At 48.5% G+C, this 19,454-nt stretch overlaps 1 protein-coding gene across 7 annotated transcripts in view; it reads right to left on the reverse strand.

Moving 5' to 3' along the window:
* Positions 1-19,454, reverse strand: part of LOC141995752 (uncharacterized) — a 96,131-nt gene that overhangs the window by 1,328 nt on the left and 75,349 nt on the right. For 4 of the 7 annotated variants that reach the window (XM_074967123.1, XM_074967124.1, XM_074967127.1 and 1 more), the window contains 5 exons: positions 13,186-13,363; positions 12,039-12,243; positions 9,517-10,139; positions 4,912-5,057; positions 1,728-3,489 (listed from right to left, as the gene is read on the reverse strand). In XM_074967123.1, coding sequence (XP_074823224.1) covers positions 2,694-3,489; positions 4,912-5,057; positions 9,517-10,139; positions 12,039-12,243; positions 13,186-13,363 — 1,948 coding nt within the window. In that variant the 3' untranslated portion in view covers positions 1,728-2,693. Of the gene's footprint in view, positions 1-1,727; positions 3,490-4,911; positions 5,058-9,516; positions 10,140-12,038; positions 12,244-13,185; positions 13,364-19,454 lie in introns of those variants that run through there. The other 3 variants (XR_012641397.1, XM_074967128.1, XM_074967129.1) reach the window with 3 other exon arrangements.

A 19,454-nucleotide genomic window follows, 5' to 3' on the forward strand; every position in this document is an offset into this window, starting at 1 on the left:
TTCTTGGGCATGGACCTTCTGGGATGGATTAACAGAAATATCTTGTTGGATGTGTTCAAAGTGCTTGCAACCCCTCCCAGCTAGATGTCATCCACACACTTTATAACATACACTCCACTCCATTATTCAAGTCGCTAATGACAATATTGAATAGTACCACGACAGACTGCTGCAGGGTCCTACTAGATACATCCTCCCAGTTTGACAGTGAACCGTTGATGATGATCCTCTGAATACAGTTTTTCAAACAGTTGCATACCTACCGTATTGTAATTTCATCTACACCACGTTTCCCCAGTTTGCTTTTGAGCATGTCACATGGGACAGTGTCAAAGCCTTACTAAAGTCCAGACATATTACATTCCCCCTACCCAGTAGGCCAAAGAAGGAAATTAGATTGGTCTGGTAAGATTTGTTCTTGACAAATCCATGTTGGCTATTATTTATCACCCTATTATCCTCCAGGTTTGAACAAATTGATTGTTTAATAATTTGTCCAGTATCTTTCCAGGTATTGAAGTGAAGCTGACTGGTCTATAATTCACTATGTCCTTCTTTCCCCCCTTTTAAAAGATAGGTGCTATGTTTGCTCTTCTCTAATCCTATGAGGTTTCATCTGTCATCCATGAGTGCTCAAAGATAATCGCTAATGGTTCAGAGATTGCTTCAGTTCCTTAATACTCTAGGGTGAATTTCATCAGGCCCTGCCAACTTGAATACATCTATCTTATCTAAATATTCTTTAGTCTGTTCTTTTCCCTATTCTACCCTGAGATCCTTCTTCCTTGTTGTTTATTTTAATTGTGTTAATCATCTGGTTACAATTAACATTTTTATTGACAACTGAAGCAAAAAAAGCAATACACATTTCAGCCTTCTTTCTCTGGGTCGTCCTTTATTTGGTCGCCTTCCCCATTAACTAATGGACCTACACTTACCTTCATCTTTCTCTTACTTCTAATGTGTTTATTGAACCTCTTTGCCTTTTATGTTCCTTGCTAGGTGTAATCCATTTTGTGCCTTAGCCTTTTTCATTTTGTCCCTACAAGCATGCGCTATTCTTTTATACTCCTCCTTAGCAATTTATCCTCATTTCCACTTTTTGTATGATTCTTTTTTGATTTTCAGGTCATTAAAGAGTTCCTGATGGAGCCATGTTAGTGTCTTACTATTCTTCCTCTCTTTCCTCCACATTGGGATAGTTGGCAGTTGTGCCTTTAATACTGTCTCTTTTAGAAACTGCCAGCTGTCCTGAACTCCTTTTTCCTTTAGAGATCCTTCCAACCCTTCCTATCAATTCTCTGAGTTTGAGGAAATCTGCTTTTTTTTTATGTCCATTTCTTTATTTTGGTGCTCTCTCTTTCCTTTCCTTAGAATTACAAACTCTATCATTTTGTGGTCAGTTTCACCAAAGCTGCCTTCCACCTTCATATTCTCAATCAGTTCCTCCCTATTAGTCAGAATCAATCTAAAATAGTCCTTCCCCAGTGTCAGAGTCTACACTGATGTCAGGTTGTCTCGTAAGGATCAGGGGAACGTGGCTACTGAGCCCAGAAGATGGTGTGTGTTACACAAACTACATTTCCCATAAACCCACGTGGACTCTTTTTGTTTACCTTCATGCCATCTGCAATCAATGAAATTCTAAACCTAGAAAACAAGTGGTCCCAAAAATAAACAAAACACCCATCTAGAGTCATTGAAACATAATTAAAACATTTTATGCTGTTAAACTACAGTACAATGTAAACTGTTTCTTTTTTTAAACTTTTGAAATGCACTAGATTACATCTTTAAATAATCACAAACTTTAAAGTTCACTAGAAGTGGTAACAGACCCTTATTTACAGACCCACAGTTCTGAAATATTTCAAATGTATCATTATTTTCCAGTCTTCTGGCATGTCTTTAAGCCAGTTAAAAACCTGATGATTTTAAATGTAGGGGATATTGCCCTTCCACAGTGTTCTACAGGTATTTTGGGGGGAGAGAGAGCTGTGTAAATGTCTTCTGCTTTTTGGGTTTATTACATGCATACAACGCTGATTAAAACTGAGCAAATCTGCATCTACTTTGTTTGGTTTAAAGATGAGCGATTGATTCCCTCCCGCCACCCCCGCTCCAGCCACCTATTTCATTGAACTTACCAGGAATCAGATAATGAAATATATTTCTTGGGAGAGAGGGTGGAAACCAGTAAAACTAGAGACTTATCCTGTCCAAACTTCCTCCTTCGTTTGGTAATACTGCGCCTAGCTTTGACCTTGGCTTTATTTAATGCTGATGGAATATGTGCAACAACGACACCTCACTCATGATCAAGATCAGCTCTTCAGCACAGCCGTGTAATATCGAGCACCTGGCACCATTAGCCCTCAGTGCAATATTAACAACTGAAGCGCATTATTTTCTTTCCAGAGACCTGCTCCTCATAAGAAGCCTAATCATAAAAGGTAAGTGAGTCACAAATAGCATGTAAGTCCTTCCTGCTGAAATCCAAGGTGAGGGTGCAACAGCTGGTTGCTGCGAGTAAATTATCACCCTCGTTGGGCCAGACTCATTCCTGGTGTAACTGCACAGTTGTTGATGGAGTTACACTAGTGGTGAATTCAACCCATTGAGTCTAGTGATGGTTCTGTGCAGGTCTCACTGGCTTAGCCCAGTCTTTTCCAACAGGAATCTCTCCCTCGATTTCACGACCTGTTATGGGATGTGCTTATCATGATGTTGGGCAGAGCGTTCCGCCGCTTCTTCCAGGAGCCCAGCTCCCTCGAGTACCTCCTGATCTGCCGGAACCAGTGGTGAGTCCGTGCCCTGTCGCCATCCCGGAACACGAACGCCTCCCGCCTGATCTCCATGAGTTCAAAAGTATCACTGCAGTCGGGGTCTGCAGAGACGACGCAGTTACTCAGCCTCAGGGGCTCCCTGAGCAAACTGAACTTCCCATTGTTTTTGTCCCTGATCAACACCAGGACTGCATCTTTCACGGGTCCCAGCTCTGTAGCCTCGAGGCTAGACTCAGACACTCGCTTTATGTTGACCATGAGCAGCACCTGCATGTTCTGAAATTTCAAGGTCTTGCTGCCCTTCTTCACCCACTGGCCATCGGGCGGCTGGGCAAGCTGCAGGAGCCCTTCCATCACAAAGCGTGTCTCCTCCCGCAGCCAGCCCACGGTTTTGATGGCAGTTTCTCTCATCTCAATGTTGATGACTTCTCTGTTCTTCTTGCTGTCTTGGCGGAAGGAGCGCAGGGTCCACGAATTCCCCTCTTGCTTGGTTTTCATGTTGATGTGCTCCAGGTGGGACTCGATGCGGCTCTTGGCTTCCCGCAGGCTGCCATGATCCGGGTGGTACTCAATGGTGGCTTTGATGATCCTGCTGAGTAGAAGCGGGTACTTGGTGACTCTCTGCAAGGGGGCCATCAGGAAAGATCTTAGATTCATGCGCCGAAGCACCGTGTTGTCATTCTGGGAAACGTTGAGGAATATTCTGTGGGGATTTAAAAAGGGAATAAACTCAGGGTTGGTTATTCTGCTAGCAGACAATGAAAATAAAATGCAAATGAAGGGGTTTCAGGATGCTGGTATTAAACCCAGCTCCTTAGGCGGCATCCTTAGCTACTGTGCGAACCACCAGCCCAGTCTGACAGCTGAAGTGCTAAAGGCCTACAAGCCCACAGCAGTACACCCAGGCCCGATTGGATGATCAGTCAGCACTCTCATTGGGTACCTTGACTACATAAAGGCCCCAAGAGGAAGAGGAAGCTTTCTGAGCAACAGACCACTGCTTCACCCGACTCTGCCTTGCCACCTCGCCCTTCCTCAACTCATTGATCCGGCCAGATACTGACCCCTCCAAGAACTCTGACCTTTGCCCTAGACTGCCTCCAATACAGATTGCTCCGAGCACCCGTGCACACCTGACTACTGGTCTGGATTGCCCCGAGCCGACTGGGCGTTACAAAAGGTGTGATGCTGAAAGGAGCTGAACACTTGTGATTCCCATTGGCTTTCACTGGCTTCAGGTGCTCGACATTTCCTAAGATCAGGCTTGTTACCAGCACCAGAGGAATACACCACATTATGGGATGGGTCACATCCCTTTATAACAGTTCTCCACCAAAGGATTTTAAAATGTTTAGGGCCAAATCCTCAGCTGGAGTGAACTGCTCTAGCCTCACTGGCTTCCATACAGTGGCACCAATTTACATCAGATAATAATTACAGAAATGCAGGGCTGGAAGGACCTCAAGAGACCATCTAGACCACCACCCTGCATTGCTGAGGCAGGATTAGGTATACAGGACCCTCTACTACTAATACCTAGCTCTTACACAGTGATGTTCATCAGTAGATCTCAAAACACTTTGCAAAGGAGGTCAGTATCATTATCCCCATTTTACAGATGAGGAATCCGAGGCACAGAGCAGTGAAGTGACTTACTCAAGGTCACCCAGCAGCAGACCTGGGAATAGAACCCAGGGCTCCTGATTCCAACGCCCGTGCTCTGCATATGAGGCCATACTGCCTCCCACTGAGGAATTCACTTTTCCAGTGGAATATCTGGCACAAGTCAGCAGTGACTGAGAGCTGTTCTCATCTGTGGACTGTTTGATGACCCGTGTGAAATGAGTTTGGTGGGTCTCAGTCCAGTTCTGAGTGGATAAGCATTTGTATCACAAAATCCGTGTGGGCTACCTCAGCAGAAAGGCCAGACCTAATTGACTAAGGAGGGTGAATTACCCTCTCACTCCTAGAGGGGATCCCACCAGGCCAGGATTGACACACCTTGGGAAGCCTGAACTTCCCCTTTCCCACATAGATGGCTTCAGTTTCCAGGCTCCAGGGTTGGTGCTGTTCTGGATATCTCCAGTCCCTGTAGCCCATGACAGACACACTCAGCCAATCTTACCTGAGTAGCTCTTTCTCCTTCTCCAGGGCATTGAGCATGTTCACTGAAGAGGACTGCTGAAGACAGTAGGTCTGAAAGGCCGGCAGCATATTGACAAACTCCAGAAAGATCTCGCCAATGCACACAGTCATCAGGTCCTCATCATCCTGCAAACACACAACCCGGTAGCCACTGCCATCAGTCGAGGAGAGACGGGGGCTCATCTGGGGTGATCCCAAACCACGGGCCCAATCCTGGGAATGCTTCCTGCTGGGCAGAGCGCTTACTACGCTAAGCAATCCCACTGTGTTCAGGGTAGTACGCGCTAAGCCTGGTAGCGTCAGCATGAAAAGAGTCTGTGGACCAGATTTTCAAAGGAGCTCAGCTCACTGAAGTTTGAACCTCAGGAACCCCCTCCCTAACTTCACATCAGTGCACTCAGGCCCAAATCCAGCCTGATCTGTACTCGCTGAACTCAATGACAGGACTACATTGCCTTTATGGGATTCTGCCTGACCACAGGGCTTCGCCCTATGAATGAAAGGAGGCAAAGTTGATTGTTTGAGCCAGCGAGGAGATAATGTAATCCAAACCATCTTTCCCACTTTTTCATTCAAGGATCTCAATGCGCTTTACAAATGGGGATTAATGGCCCCGTTTTCAGAGATAGGGAAACTGAGCTGCAAAGGCTAAGGCCCAGATATTCAAAGGCATTTAGACTCCTAACTCCCATTGATGTCAAAGTAACTCACCAAAGGTCACACAGCCTGTCCGTGGCAGAGCTGAGAATGGCACTCTGATCTCCTAAATCCCATACTCTGGTGCTGCTCCCTGGGCTGAACTGCTTTCCTCCAACTACTGCTGACAGCACCTTCAATGTAGGTGATAGAGAGCAGCCTGCAGAACTGTCAGGCTGCTTGTTAGGTTCTTTGGACTTGCCAGAATTTGTCAGCTTAATGGATTTTTTTTTTTGCCAGGGCAGTGGCCCATCAGGAGCCCCCTCCCATCTAGCTGGGATCCCCCCTCCCAAGGGCAGGCATGTCATGAACTCCTGAAACCTGTTAATGAACTTGCTAGAGGTCCAAATCTACCTGCAAGGGAACTCATCCCCATATTTCTTGGAAACTTGCCCAATCCTCTCCTGGTGAAGGGATTCCCCTCACTCTGTTCCCCTTTATGCTCTGTGCCACAGTTATCCTTTCCTGGCTGAAGAGTCTCCATTCAGGGCTCCTTCTAGAGCCCCTGTCTTAGGGCAACCTGTCTGTTTCCAGGGCTGGCAGTGGAACACAGAATCATAGAAGATATATCCAACCGAGACCTCCCCCACTGCAACTTGAGACCATTACTCCCTGTTCTGTCATGGGAACTTTCCCCCTCTAGGTGGCTGGCTCGAATGCAGCTCAAGTGAACACAGTCCCCATCTGAAAGCGGCTAGGTGACCTATAGAAAATGAAGAGCTGATCTTGGTCTCCTCCCCAGTGTATCACTTAAACAGGTCAGCGCCAGTGGAGACCAATGATGGAATTGGCTGCCCAATAGGATTACACCCCTGCAGGTCAGGGTGAGGCGGTGTGTGGGGATGGTGAAGGCAAGCTTGCATGACTGCACTGGTCTGTGGACAAACAGGGTCTTCAGCATGTAGGGCTATCAATGCAACAGGGGTTACTGTGGAGCCGTGCAAAGCACCCTCTCCTGCCACGGGCTGGTGGCACTGCCCTGCCACCACCGGCTTAGACCGCAAAAGCTAGGCTCTGTGCGTTCTCCCCAGCGGAGTGATCCAGAGCTACTACTGCCGGCCAGTCTGCCACAAAGAATTGCCAGGGCGGCCTGACACCAGGGCTCGTACATGACACAGACAGCGTTCGAGGAAAAAATGGACAGAAGTGAAGGGTAATTCAGCTACAGGTTAGGGATTGCCTTGCCTTTGTTCCGAGCTATCGGGGCAGGCTGGTGCACCAGGGTGCTTTTAATGGCTCCCCTCTGGACTAGACAGGACTCTGCGATGCTTTGTAAAAATAAATTTCACGGTAAATTCCTGTTTTCTTTCCATGCGTGTAATAGAATAAGCTACATAATAAGAATATGGTGCCAGGTAAGGCCACTGGCTTTGCTTAGGGGGTTGCGTAGCAAGAAGCCTGGAGTTAGTGCTCTGGTGCTACCATTAGAAATGTAATAATTCTGTAGCCTTTTAGTGCAGGAATACATTGTGGTTGCAAAGAGGGCTGCAGACAAGGAAGACAGAGGCAGTCAGAGGGAGAGGGACCAGCAAAACAAACAGCTGCTTTCAGTGTTCAGCTGCTCCAGAAATTGTTGAAGGGCAATTCTGACCTTGGCACACGTCTGTCCTTCCTGTGGAAGACACTAGGAAGCTGATGCCAGGACTGCTGTGTTGTCAAGGTCATTGCAATTAAAGATATACATGTGGCATGGTCTGCTCTGTGTGTGTGTGTGTGTGTTTGTGTTTCTCAAAGTACAAAAACTTCTGGCTTGAACTGATATTGCAGCTAATGGATTGTGTTCCCTTCGAAGAAAGTGGGAAGTCTGAGCTTGTCACCTGTACACCCCTGCTGGCCTAGGCTTATGGTTTGCCCTGCCACAGAATCTCTATCAGTGGGATGGATATCTTGGGAAAGTACCCTGCAGCCATGTGGTCGTGATTGCATTGTGTAATGCTGTGGGTTATAGTCAGATGAGGTGGTTGTCATACAATGCTGCACATTAAAGGTGACCGGCAAACTGTTTTTACAAAATGTCCTCCGCTGTAAGCAATGTTTGCTGAAAGCCCCCGGCAGCCAGGCTAAAAGGGGAATTTGGCATATCACAGGGCTAGCTTTGACTCTGTTACACTGATGTAAATCTGGGGTTAACTCCACAGCTTTTGGTATTCCAGATTTGCAATTGCGTAACTGATCAGAATCTGGCCCGGTTGGTTTCAAGTGGGGTTCTCTACTGAAAAACGACTATGTAAAAATGGCACCTTCTGACTTAACAGATCTTCTCCTGGGATTTTGGTATCATATCCGCAACTTTATTAGTGGTTTTTACTGTTAGCCCGGCAGGGCCAACATGGCTAAGGGCGTATGAGCTGGAGTCTGTTCCTTCTGGTGAATCAACAACTCTGTGTACTAAATTCTGATCAGTTTCTCTGTGTGGCTAATGGATAGAGCTGGTGAAAACATTTCTCATGGACAGTTTTCCACTGGAAAATGGTGTTTTGTAGCAGTCAAAATGTTTTGCAGGAAATTTTCAGTGGAAAAAATGTCAAATGATTGGAATTGAAATGGAGTATTTTTCCACAGGACAGAAATTCTGTTTTCCATCAGCTCTACTAATGGGGTCACACATGCATAGATAAGAGTATAATCTATCTTGAAGAATCTTGATTGGTGATGGTGTATGAGAAGAAAAAATCCCACTTTGACTCCCCAATCCAAGGCTGAGTTTGCAGAGCTGACAATTTACAAGGAACGTCTTTTTACGTGTAAACTGAGCACCTGTGATCGAGAGACAATAAAGATGGTGCCCCATGATGTCAGTTTTACTGTCCCCTTTGAGCGCAGAACCACACTTTCAAATGCCTCTTTTGTCCTTTCTGATCCCAGACTCATTTACTCGGCTCTGCCCCATCTTGAATTGGGCTGGCGAAGTGACACTGGCTGCGGGACCCCACTGGAGCCAGCCTTTAGTTGGTCAGGAAGTTGTTTTGGTTTTCAAACACGATGTGGTTTTACAAAGGTTTCATTTTTTTCATTTGAGACACCTTGCCAAAGCACGTAACATATTGACCCCCTGAACACTGGTCCTGTGCTCCAGCTGACTTCCATGCTCATGGATTATTGCCAGCTGTCTACACGTTGGGGCTTCATACCATAGTGGGAGTGGTTTGACTGGAGTTGGACATTGTGGGACCTACGCATGTTATGCCAGCTCTGGAGGGTCCTCCTACGCCTGGGTGATCCTCCCACGGCTGGCTGCACTCCTGGTGGCCCCATTCTCTGATATAATTTTTGTATCGCATGCTACTTCCAAAGTGACTGTTCTCGCCATTTGAGGTTGCTGCCTGTTTACAAGGTAATGTTATGTGGATGGTTAGGTGAAACCTCACTGAAGCTGGTTGGTGTATCAGCTGCCCTTCATTCAGGATAAATGTAAGAAGCAATTCAGCTCCTTGATGGAACAGACAACTGAAAAAGCAGGAGCCACCACGCAAAACACAGGCCACCGTGCAAGGCTGGTCAGGAATCTGAGCTATGTGGGTGGAGGGGTTTGACTGGGGGATGGATGCAAAAGCAGGAGGTTTGGTACCCTTTGATGGAGCTGTGTGCGTGAGAAAGAGAAGCAGGAGAAACACCACAGAAGCAGCCAGAGGAGGCATCAAGGAAGCCCCAGAGAAGCACTCGTAGCATGACCCTGAGAAAAAGCTAAGGGAGAGAGACTTTTGGACAGAATGCTGACTGGTAAGAGGCTGAGAACTGGGAAACAGAACCCATGAGCCCTATTCTCAGCCCCCCCCCGCCCTAACCATTAGACAATGCTGCTTCTCAATTAGTGCGATGATGTGGCCCTATGACTGACCCCGCCACTGCTGCTATGGGCAGAAAGCACAGCTGAGTGCAGGGACTGTACCTGATCAAAGGCCTGGTCAATTTCTTCTTGGAGATACTCCAGAAAATTTTCATTGAGGTCAATCAGCTCCTGGATATTGCTGAACACCACGATCAGCTGTTCCCGCGTCAGCAGCCCAGCCGACTGCATCGGGAGGTAGAACTCCTCCCTGATGATCCGCAGGTCCTCGCCGTAGCTGGCTTCTGTGTGGACGAACTCCAGGATCGACTCTTTTCGCTCCGTCCTGCGCTTCTGGCACTTCGCACACAGGTTGGCTCTTCTCTTGCTCTGGTTCTGTGCTTCTGTCTCCACTGGGAAATCTCTCTCACCGCAGTCTGTGCAGGGCCGGTGTGCCTCCCAGGCCTGCAAAGAAGTCAGTGTTTCAGAGGCCCTGTTTTTCCACTTCCTGGCCAATGCTTGGCCGATGCCGCTATCCGCCCTCTCCACCTCCGCCGATCTGGTTCTGGTCGCGCCACCGGCTTCGGCATCGTCCCTTTCATCGGTTATGCCAACAATGCCGCTGTCCGCGCTCAGGCTGCTGACGTTGCTCCAGCGGTGCTTGGATCGCAGGGAGCTGCACAGGGAGCGGGTGTTCTCGTCAAAGCTGCAGCCGTAGGGGATGTTGGCTTTAGCCACCACCGGACCTGAGCAAAGCACAGACACGAACGAAGCTCAGGACGTGCATTGCTGACTGGGAAGAGCTCACTCAACAGACTCCGAGCTGGGGGCAGCCGTGGGAGCTAGGAGCCTAAGGGAGAGGATGAGGGGAAAACAGGGCTTCAAGTTGTCTCCCACCCTTCTGCTGCTGCTAGATGGAGAAGCCAGGTGGAGCCCCTCCACCAGTCCCACTGCTAAGGGGGCTTGAGCCAGCCTGTGAGTGCCTGTGTCAGTGGACTCTGAAAACACACAGCCCTGATCCACCGCTCACTTGCCTTCTGCGCAAGTCAGCTCCGACTTCAGACTCTGCAACTTACTGAAATCGGACCAGATCCTCAGCGGGTGCAACTCAGTAGTCGATGGAGCCACTCCCATGTACACCAGCTGGGGATCTGACCCTTACAATGGACCTTTAAAAAACTCATTTGTCCCCCAGGGATTCAAGCTGGGAACTGGAGCACGGACATTGCTGTGCTTTGTGTTGTTACATGAAATGGCTTGTGCTCCCTGCCTACCATTTATTCTGCAGTGCTCAGTATGATGCCTCGTGCCAGGCAAATAATACATCCTTCTGCCCCCAGGGATTGATGTTTCAAGGCCGTAATCTGGTATGGCTAAAAAATCTGGTAATCTGGTATGGCAGTGGTGGGGGATGGGGTTATTTAGAACATAGACCTAGAGGGAGCCAGTTGCCAGACGAACCTTTGAGTGCAGGAACCCCTCTATCTGTTATGAATCCCAGAAAACATCTGGTGGGGGGGTGTAAACCCCAGAGGAGTCCGGAAAGGGTTAATGGGCTGCTGGGGGCCCAATCCACCCTACCTTGTGACCCGGGAAGCAGGTGTCAAGCTTTATGGGAGGGGCTAAAAAGGGAGAGCCCAGCTCACAGACCTGGGGCTCTTGCTGTGGGTGGGTAGGATGGCTGGGGACAGCCCATCAGGCCGCCCCGAGGGAAGGGAAGAGTTCATTTCTGTGTGTTTATTGCGGCATTTGGGGGCCCAGAACTGGTAGGGGCCTAGCCGGGGGGCGCTGAGCCACCTAAGCCTGGAAGATGCTGGAGGGGGCAGCAGAAGCCTCGGAGGGGAACAGAGGCAGAGCCGCTACTGTGCCCTGCCATAAATGGGCAGGCAGGAGGGCATGCGGCTACACACCAATTAGCTCATCTTATCCGTGTCCCCCGTGCTCTCCAGTGCAGGACAGTTCCAGGCGTTATAGTCCAGGGACTTTGGGCTGAATCTCCTCTCACTTACGCCAGTGCAAGTTTGGAGTCCAATGGGACCAATCCATCCCTGTGCCACCACTGGACTCAGGCACAGTGAGTTTATGCCATCTTTGTGCCTCCCATATGCGGGGGCTGCCAGAAGCCAGTTTGGTCCCTTCTGGAGATTAGAGCAGGGGTTGCCCTAACTTGAGCCCACCTGTCTGCAGCCACTCTTGGCCCTTGGGGCAGCCAGGAATAGCCAGGGCATAGGAAAGCCTGGCCGTGTCCCCCTCCCGCTAGGAGTACTCCCAGCATGCCCCCTGCATGAGGGGATCCTGTGGGGGTGGTGCAGAAATGGCTATGTCAGTTCCCATGGTTGCTAGGGCCTCCTCCCACCGCTCTGGGGTTAGCCCAGATTACACCAGCGTAACCAATCAGACTACATTGATACAAGCCCCTGGACCAGATTCTGAATTCCTTTACACCAGTGTAAGCCCAGAACAACTCCACTGAAGTCAGTGGTGTTACTCCAGATTTCCATCAGTATAAATGAGATCAGGATCTGGTTCACAGCCACTGAATTCTAAACTGTCCTTGTTGAGGGAGCAGAATCTCCTGTTACAATTAAACTAAGGAAGGTACACGGACAGTCTGTCCAGGCCCATGAAGGAATCGGTGCAGGTACCAGGGTCTCTCTCCTGGCGTCGCTTCTGTGCGTGTTGCCGGGCTGCTGCCGCTATCTTCAGCTCCAGCTGTTTCCTCTTCACAGCGTCTGTTGGCATCGGGTCACTGAAATGAGGCCGCAGACGGCACTCCCGCTGGGCCTTGACACAGTCCGCAGTCTCCTGGGCGATGTCAGAGCTGGATCTGCGGCAGCTCGGGCTGGAATTCTGCAACAAAGGCAAGTGCCGTTAGGGCGGGGGCCAGGAAATATTTAAAAGCTTTGTCAGAACCAAAAGCAGCGACGGAGCCAGCCTGGGCTCTGCAGGCTGCTGGGTGCCATGACAGAGTCTGATCCTGCTGCCTCTGAAGTCAATGGCAAAACTCCCACTCATGGGGGCAGGCTGTGTGGTCTGGGGCTAGGGCAACCGCATGGGAGTCAGGAGCCCTGGGTTCTAAACCCAGCTCTGTTGTGGGGTCATGGGCAGATGACTTCACCTCTGTTTCTTCTTCTGCTCTCTAGGGCAGGGGCTATCTCTTTCTCTAGGTTTGTACAATGGGGTCCTGATCTAGGCACTACTGTAAAACAAACAACAGTATCAAGAGAAGTAAGACTGAGCCCATTGTCTCTTCCATTCTCAGATGGATTGGCATCACCAGTCACTGAACAGTTCAATGTTGCCGTTTCAGACACATTTTTAAAAACTAAACCTAACTGTTGAAAAGAGCGCGAATATACGAGCAGTTGGTTACACAGCGAATGTCTGTGCTGGGTAGGGGTGGGTGGAATGAAGTCCTTATGGGGTTCATGGGGGTTATTTTGGAAGTTACACACACACCAAGTGGTGCTCCAATCCCAGCGAGCCAGGGGTGGCCTGTACAGGGATGAGGGAAGAACTAGCCCCTATTACACTAAAACTTTCCAGGAAAAAAACAGTGAATTCAAAATAATGCAACAGAAAAACTTCATTTAACAAAACTGACTTGATTCACAGATTTCCTTTCTACATCCATTCCCGGGGTCAAAAATCAGCCCGTTCGTATGCCCCTGATCTTTCCGAACACTCTAACTAACACGGCTGCTACTCTGAAATCTAACTAATTAAATGCTAATGGTGATTAGTGCCTGGCAAAAGCCACCTGCCTGGGGTGAAATGGGAATTTTTCCTTACGTTTCCTGCAGGTTGAGTGTCACTAGGTGTCTCATTATTTGGCTTGGTCTTCCAGGTCCGTGTTGCCATGGAAATGACTGTAGATGGATCACTGTCCTCCTCTGGAGAAGAGAGATCAGCTTTCCTAGGGTCACATGATCCCATGGATGGAGAGTCTGCGGCAGTCTCAGCACTGCAGCTGCAAGGGAAGGAGCAGAAGCCAATCAACATCATATATGTGCAAAGGGGCAGCCATCACTAGGAGTTAGGAGACGATCTGAAATTCTTGGCAGAGATGGGTTTGGGCAGGGTCCCCAGGTCTGAGCAGCACCCATCCGTTCAGAGAAGGATCCAGACTGGAAGGCTCCAGTCCATTCCTTGTTTTAATAATACACTTGTGTGTGGTTTAAGGAATCTAAAATCAGCTCAGATCTGGTGATCTCAGTTACAGCAGTGGCTATAAAACTATAAAAACTGTCCCAGAGGGATACTGTAGTGCCTGGCACTGCTTTGAACTCATTTTTAAAAGGCGTACTCAATTTAAATGGACTGTGTCTCTAATAAAACAAATTATTTTCAGGGAAGATGGGAGCAGGATTTGGTGCAATATTGATAGTTTAGCCAATCAATGGGTGAAGAATAAGCGGGAAGCGATCATGAGGATACTGAGACACCTTCTGCTTTGGGTTTATATCACAAAGAAATCTGTTAAGAGGAAGTTTCATTTCCCTTGTTTCAAATTCCTTTAACAAGAAGGGCTGTCAGGACTGTATACAGACAACCTTGGTGTAACTGACCAGAGCGATGCAGGGGACTGGAATATAATCAGCCTTTGTGACTAACCAATACCTAGTATAATGACTGTTTCTTCTTTTCGTAGCTTTTTACTCCTAGGCTACCACTGATGCCTGACAGCTGCTAAACTGTAGCTCCCAGTACTGTCACATATTGAGGTCTATAGACACTCCATTTATAACTAGGGATAGGTGAACTGGCTCAGCTAACGTGAATGAGCACAGACCCCAAACTGAATCTGGTTCAGATAAAGTGAGAACAGACCCAAATCTTCCCCCAAACTCAGACTGAATCTCTTATTAGGCCTGAAAAAGTTGGTTAACTTTTCAAATGAATATTTTCATTTTCACACACTTCTATGCTTCTAGATCCCAGCTAGGATTAGCAGAGGATTTGCACAATTAGAGTCTGACTGCGATTGTATACAACGCCAGTGTCACCGTGCAATGCTAGCAGAAGGCTGGGAATCAGGACCTCCTGTGTTCTATTTCTGGCTCTTCCAGTGCCCTGCTATGTGGGTCTTGTTATGCCACTTCACTCTTTATGCCTCTATTGTCTCCTCTGTAGAATGGGAATAACAAAATTATGACTGCTGTTTGTGTTACAGTGACATCTAGAATCCACTACTGAGATCAGGGACCCACTGTGCTAGGAACTGCATAAACATGATGTAAGAGACTGTCCCTTCCCCAATCTAAATATACAAAGAGTGGGAGGGGAAACTGAGGCCCAAAGTGGTGCAGTGACTTGTCCAAGGCCACACAGCAGCAGAACCAGGAATAGAACCCAGGTCTCCTGATTGCCCATGCACTGTCTTAGGCACAAGACCGTACAGACCTAATTTGCAAGGAAGTGATCATTCATTTATGTTTGTATCATGCTTTGAGCTTTTCTCATGACATGTGCTATCCGCTCTAAAAGCAGAGAGTTATTACTAAAAGTGAAGACGTGGAGGCACTTCTCTGGGAATGATGTTTGGGGAGCTCACTCACAGTGTTAGTTTTTGTGGCTTTTATATATTTTGTTTACTCTTCTAAACATTTCCAAAGGCGATCCTCCCTGGGAAATGGGAGCCGGTTGTGTCCAGGTGGTTTTGAAAAGGAAAGAGTGGAAAAAATAGACTATTTTAGAGTCAAGAAATTAAATCTGCACTAGGGTTGGTCAGTTACAGGTAAAACACGTAAGAAAGGCAACAGCTAGTATTCCTACAGCAGTGTCCGTGCTGTGTGAACGGAGCTTTCTTTAGACCTGCTTTGTGCGCCAAATAGATTATTGCAGTGGTTCTCAAACTTCAGCAATCCGAGGACCTCCATTTTGATTTAAACATTTTCATGGACCCCCTGCTCAGCCCCAGTCCCCTCCCCCACTCCACACCTTCCCCCAAGACCCTACCCTGCCCCTCCTCTTCCCACCCCTGCTTCACCCCGCCCCTCCTCTTCCCTGCTTCTTCGCCTCCTCCCTCGAGTGCACCCCATCCCCGCTCCTCCCCCTCCCTCCCAGCACCTCCTGCACGCCACTGAACAGCTGATCCACGGCATTGATCAGTGGGGCCGGTGGTCCCGGACAAGACTTGCGGACCTGCTGGAGTACCCTCACAGACCCTAGTTTGAGAAACCCTGGATTATTGCTTTTGTGGTTAGATCTATACCACAAAATATACTGGCTGTGCAACGTGCCAGAGTTAATGCAGATTTCCCCACTGTGACCACTTTGTCCTGCACCACTGATGTAATCTGGCTGGTTTAACCAGCCCAACGAGGCTCTTCCCAGTGCAGGGATGATCCTTCAGCAGCGTAGAGCTGAAGTAGGAGCTCTCATGCCATTCCCTCTCCCTCTGCTGCAAGAGGCGTGTGGCTGGGATTCCTCCTGGGCTGAGATTTTGGCCCCTTGGCTCTAACCTGTGCAGGGGGAGCCAGCTTTGCACATGCTGCAGCGGGATCAGGGGAGAGCAAAGAGGAAGGTATTTTTGTTCTCTCTCACATGCCTGGACAGCACTTGTTCCTGTGCAGTGGCATCCCAGGGCCTGGCCCCTTGCCTCTGGACTCTTTAAATTTGACCTCTGTGATGTTTCCATGGCACAGACATCCTTTATTTTTTTTCATCTTAAAAGCAATTATTGCTTGAAATAAGGCTGTGGCTGGGAAGCTGATGGATCATGTAACTGACACCATAACTCGTGCAGACTGGCTCCGCTGTCTGTCTTCAAATCTGCTAAAAGGATCCACAGTATCTTATCTTTGCCTAAATCGTGTTCCTTTGTGAGCGCCATACAGGGACAGCTCTTGTACGCTTCGGGATCCGTCTGCCCTTGGTGGGATGTGGTCACCTGATTCTGCTCTTAATTCATGCCGCCTCTTTAAAAATGCCCCTCTGGAATCTCAACTCCTTACAGTGCTCTCCACTTCTTGCTCTAATTTGCTGTGCAGTGTCACTGTGGACTGTTACAGGACTGCCCTGTTCACACCAGATGTGGCTGCATTTCAGTGGAGGGGGAAGTGATTCCCTCTGTAAAGAGAGGAGGTTTGTAAACTGCCGTGGGATCCTTTGGAGTGAAGGTCGCTGTCTATATGTACTCATTTTAATACTAATACAGATGAATATTATGTTGAGAGTTTTGCCCCTGCCCATCTCTAGCCAATGCTTCTGAGGTGATCTTTCTCCCACTTCGCCCCCACCTGCCACCACCTCCACTGGGCCCTCCCTTCCTCTCTCACCAGGTCTTCCCCACAGAATCTAAAAATCTGGCTTCCTCACACACTTGCCTCATTCAGACTCTACCCTCACCATGGCCAGGGACCATGGAGTCTGCCGCAACATCTCCTCGATAGTGGAACTCTTCCCTCCACCAACTCCACTGACCTTCCTGCTCTCTTTCACTGAACGTGCTTTCAGTTATTCCAGAGTTCCCTCCATCGTTCTAGCTCTCACCCACGTCCCGAGCGATGTTCGTTTCCTCTTCTGAAGACCCTCTTGCCAGCACTCCAAGATCTCTGCCAACCCCTTAACTTCGGGTAACAGGTATAAATCAGTGCTGTCATGCTCGGCACATAGACAAAGCACTATGCCTAGTTTATTTTCTCTTCTCCAGGCCTCAGAACTTCATTCCCTTTTGCATCTTCTGCGTTCATCTTCCCTCTCAGCTTCCTCCATTGGATCTTCCCATTTATACTGACCCCATCTGACTTTCCTTCCTCTAGCCATATGCTAGCTGTATTCCCTTGGTACTGTTCCTGCCAGGTGTTCACTGTATTCTCTAAAATAGTCTATGCTCTCTGATAGTCATGGCCCACCAGTGGACTGTAGGCAAGACTGCAGTTTGTGGTGGAATCCAGTATGTGCCACACTTGACACCATGTTGTGAGCCCTTTCCCCAGCACCACCCACTTTCTACCATATTACCAAGCTTAGGACCCAGCTGCCTCTGTTCTGGACTCCAGTACAATACTTCCTAGCTGAGCTGTTGTGAGTCTGGAGCCCGGAGTTCTCCCCATCCTGGCCTTGGGTGGTTGGGATTTGAAGTTCCCACACTCCATTGCAGGCCAGAGCACAGGAGAATTCAGCTGGGAAGAAATATACTAGGGCCCAGAAAAGCTGCAGCAGAGTTGTCTGTCTGTCTCTCTGTCATAGGGTTTTATCCTGCCATCCATCACCATAGTGTCTGAGCATCTTTCACATCAAATTGATAGCAGTAGCAAAGTCCCTAGTGGATTTTATGGAGTCTCTGGCTCTCCTCCACCTGCAGGGTAAAATCTCTTGGGCTATTTATTGTGTAAGGTGTTTTGGTGGGTTGATTTTTGTTGATCTCTGTTACACATTGCTTCTCCTTCATGCCAAGCTTTCAGGCTGGCAGGGAATGATGCAGGGGAGTGAGCAGTTCCATATGAATGTGCTGTTTTCCTCTGAATCTGTGGAGCCATCTATTCTCCCTGAATCTTCTAGAAAGAGATGCTCTAGTCCCACCCCATCTGTGCACAGTGCCTTTCTTCAGTCCTCTGCAAAACCACCATAGCGGTATCCTCCTCCTCAGCAGCTCTCAGTCCTTTCCATCCTTTTCTTGAGTTCTGAGTCTTCTCCATTCACCTTCCCAACACGGGTATGGTCCGTACAAGCTCCTGTGTGCCATCCATGTCCCTTCCCCTCTTCTTCTAGCTGGATGGGCTTTTCTGCCTCCTCGTCATCTTTTTACACTTCCCCTAATCTTTTTGGCCTTAGTTGTCTTTGCCCTTGACAACAGCTCTTTCATCTACCATCCTTACGTCGTCCAGAAAACCTTTTCTCTTGGAGTGTCTTTCTCCTTAACCATCTCCCCGAGTAGCACTTGCCCCACAATCCCTTGCCTGTCCAATCGGTTCCTATTTCATTACACAGATGGTCTCATTTCCTTCTCATCCTCCCAAATTCAAAGCTCAACAGTTTGAGAGTCCCCAGCTCCTTGTGTCCTGTCCTGGATGGTGATCCCACATCGTTTAGACAGCTCAGAAAGTGCAATTTATATTTAAAAGCCTATGTAGGATTTCCACTGGTAGACCAGTGTGTCTCTTCCCAGCAGGGACTCTTATGTGAGCCAAAGGGATTAAATGATTCAAGAGGGACTTAAAAATTTCCATCATCCCAACGTCACAACTCAAATAAATGTTCAGTCTTAAACTATGAAACCATTTACGTGAGTCTAAAGTAAATAAGTGTGGGTACAAGTAAGTAATGGTACAAGACAAAATTGCTTGGTAGAATTGTAACAAACTTAACAAAGCCTATGTGTTCATCAGCACAACTTTATTAAAGGCCCACTCCTGCTCCCGTTGGAGCCAAGGACAGCCCAAATGCACAGAGGTATTTAAGCTCCGAACTTTGATTTCAGTGGAAGTTAGGACCCTAAATGCCATCTGGGCCTTGCTCTCTTCAATGGGAGCAAGAGCATGTCCCAGGTGTATCTGTTGTGTCATCTTAAGTGACGAGGAAGTAAAAGTGGTGAGCATGGGCGGCAGGTATGCTGCCGCCACCCCACCACCAGACACCTGGGCTGTGGTGGCCCCGCCTCTTCCCGCCCCGGGTATCTCGCAGCGGGTGGGGGAGTGAGGAAGGACGCTGTAAGCAGTGGCAGGGCTGGGGGTGGAGCAGGGGTGGGGCCTGGGGCAGAGTGAGGCTGGAGTGTGGGGTGGGGCCGCGGGTGGAAGAGGTTGGACAGGGAGCTAGCCACCCCAGGGGAAGCTTCACCCACCGCCCATGGTGGTGAGTTTGGGTTTTGTTACAAGCCTGAAACTCCAGCTAGATTCCTACAGTGTCACAAGCCTCTGGAGTGAAGTTTGGGCTGAATTAGAAACAAATCTTAGGCCAATTTGAGTGGAAATCATGTGGAACTTGGTGATTTCCACCCAAAGCTGTAAATTGGGAGTTAAACAGCACTCCTTGGTTCTAGCCTAAGGGAAATGTTTCAGACACTATCCAGATTAAGCAACAGCCTTTACTAGTCACTACAAGTATTACTTGGTAGTATT

The sequence above is a fragment of the Natator depressus genome, chromosome 11 (assembly GCF_965152275.1).
Source record: "Natator depressus isolate rNatDep1 chromosome 11, rNatDep2.hap1, whole genome shotgun sequence".
In the NCBI taxonomy this organism is placed as follows: Eukaryota; Metazoa; Chordata; order Testudines; family Cheloniidae; genus Natator; species Natator depressus.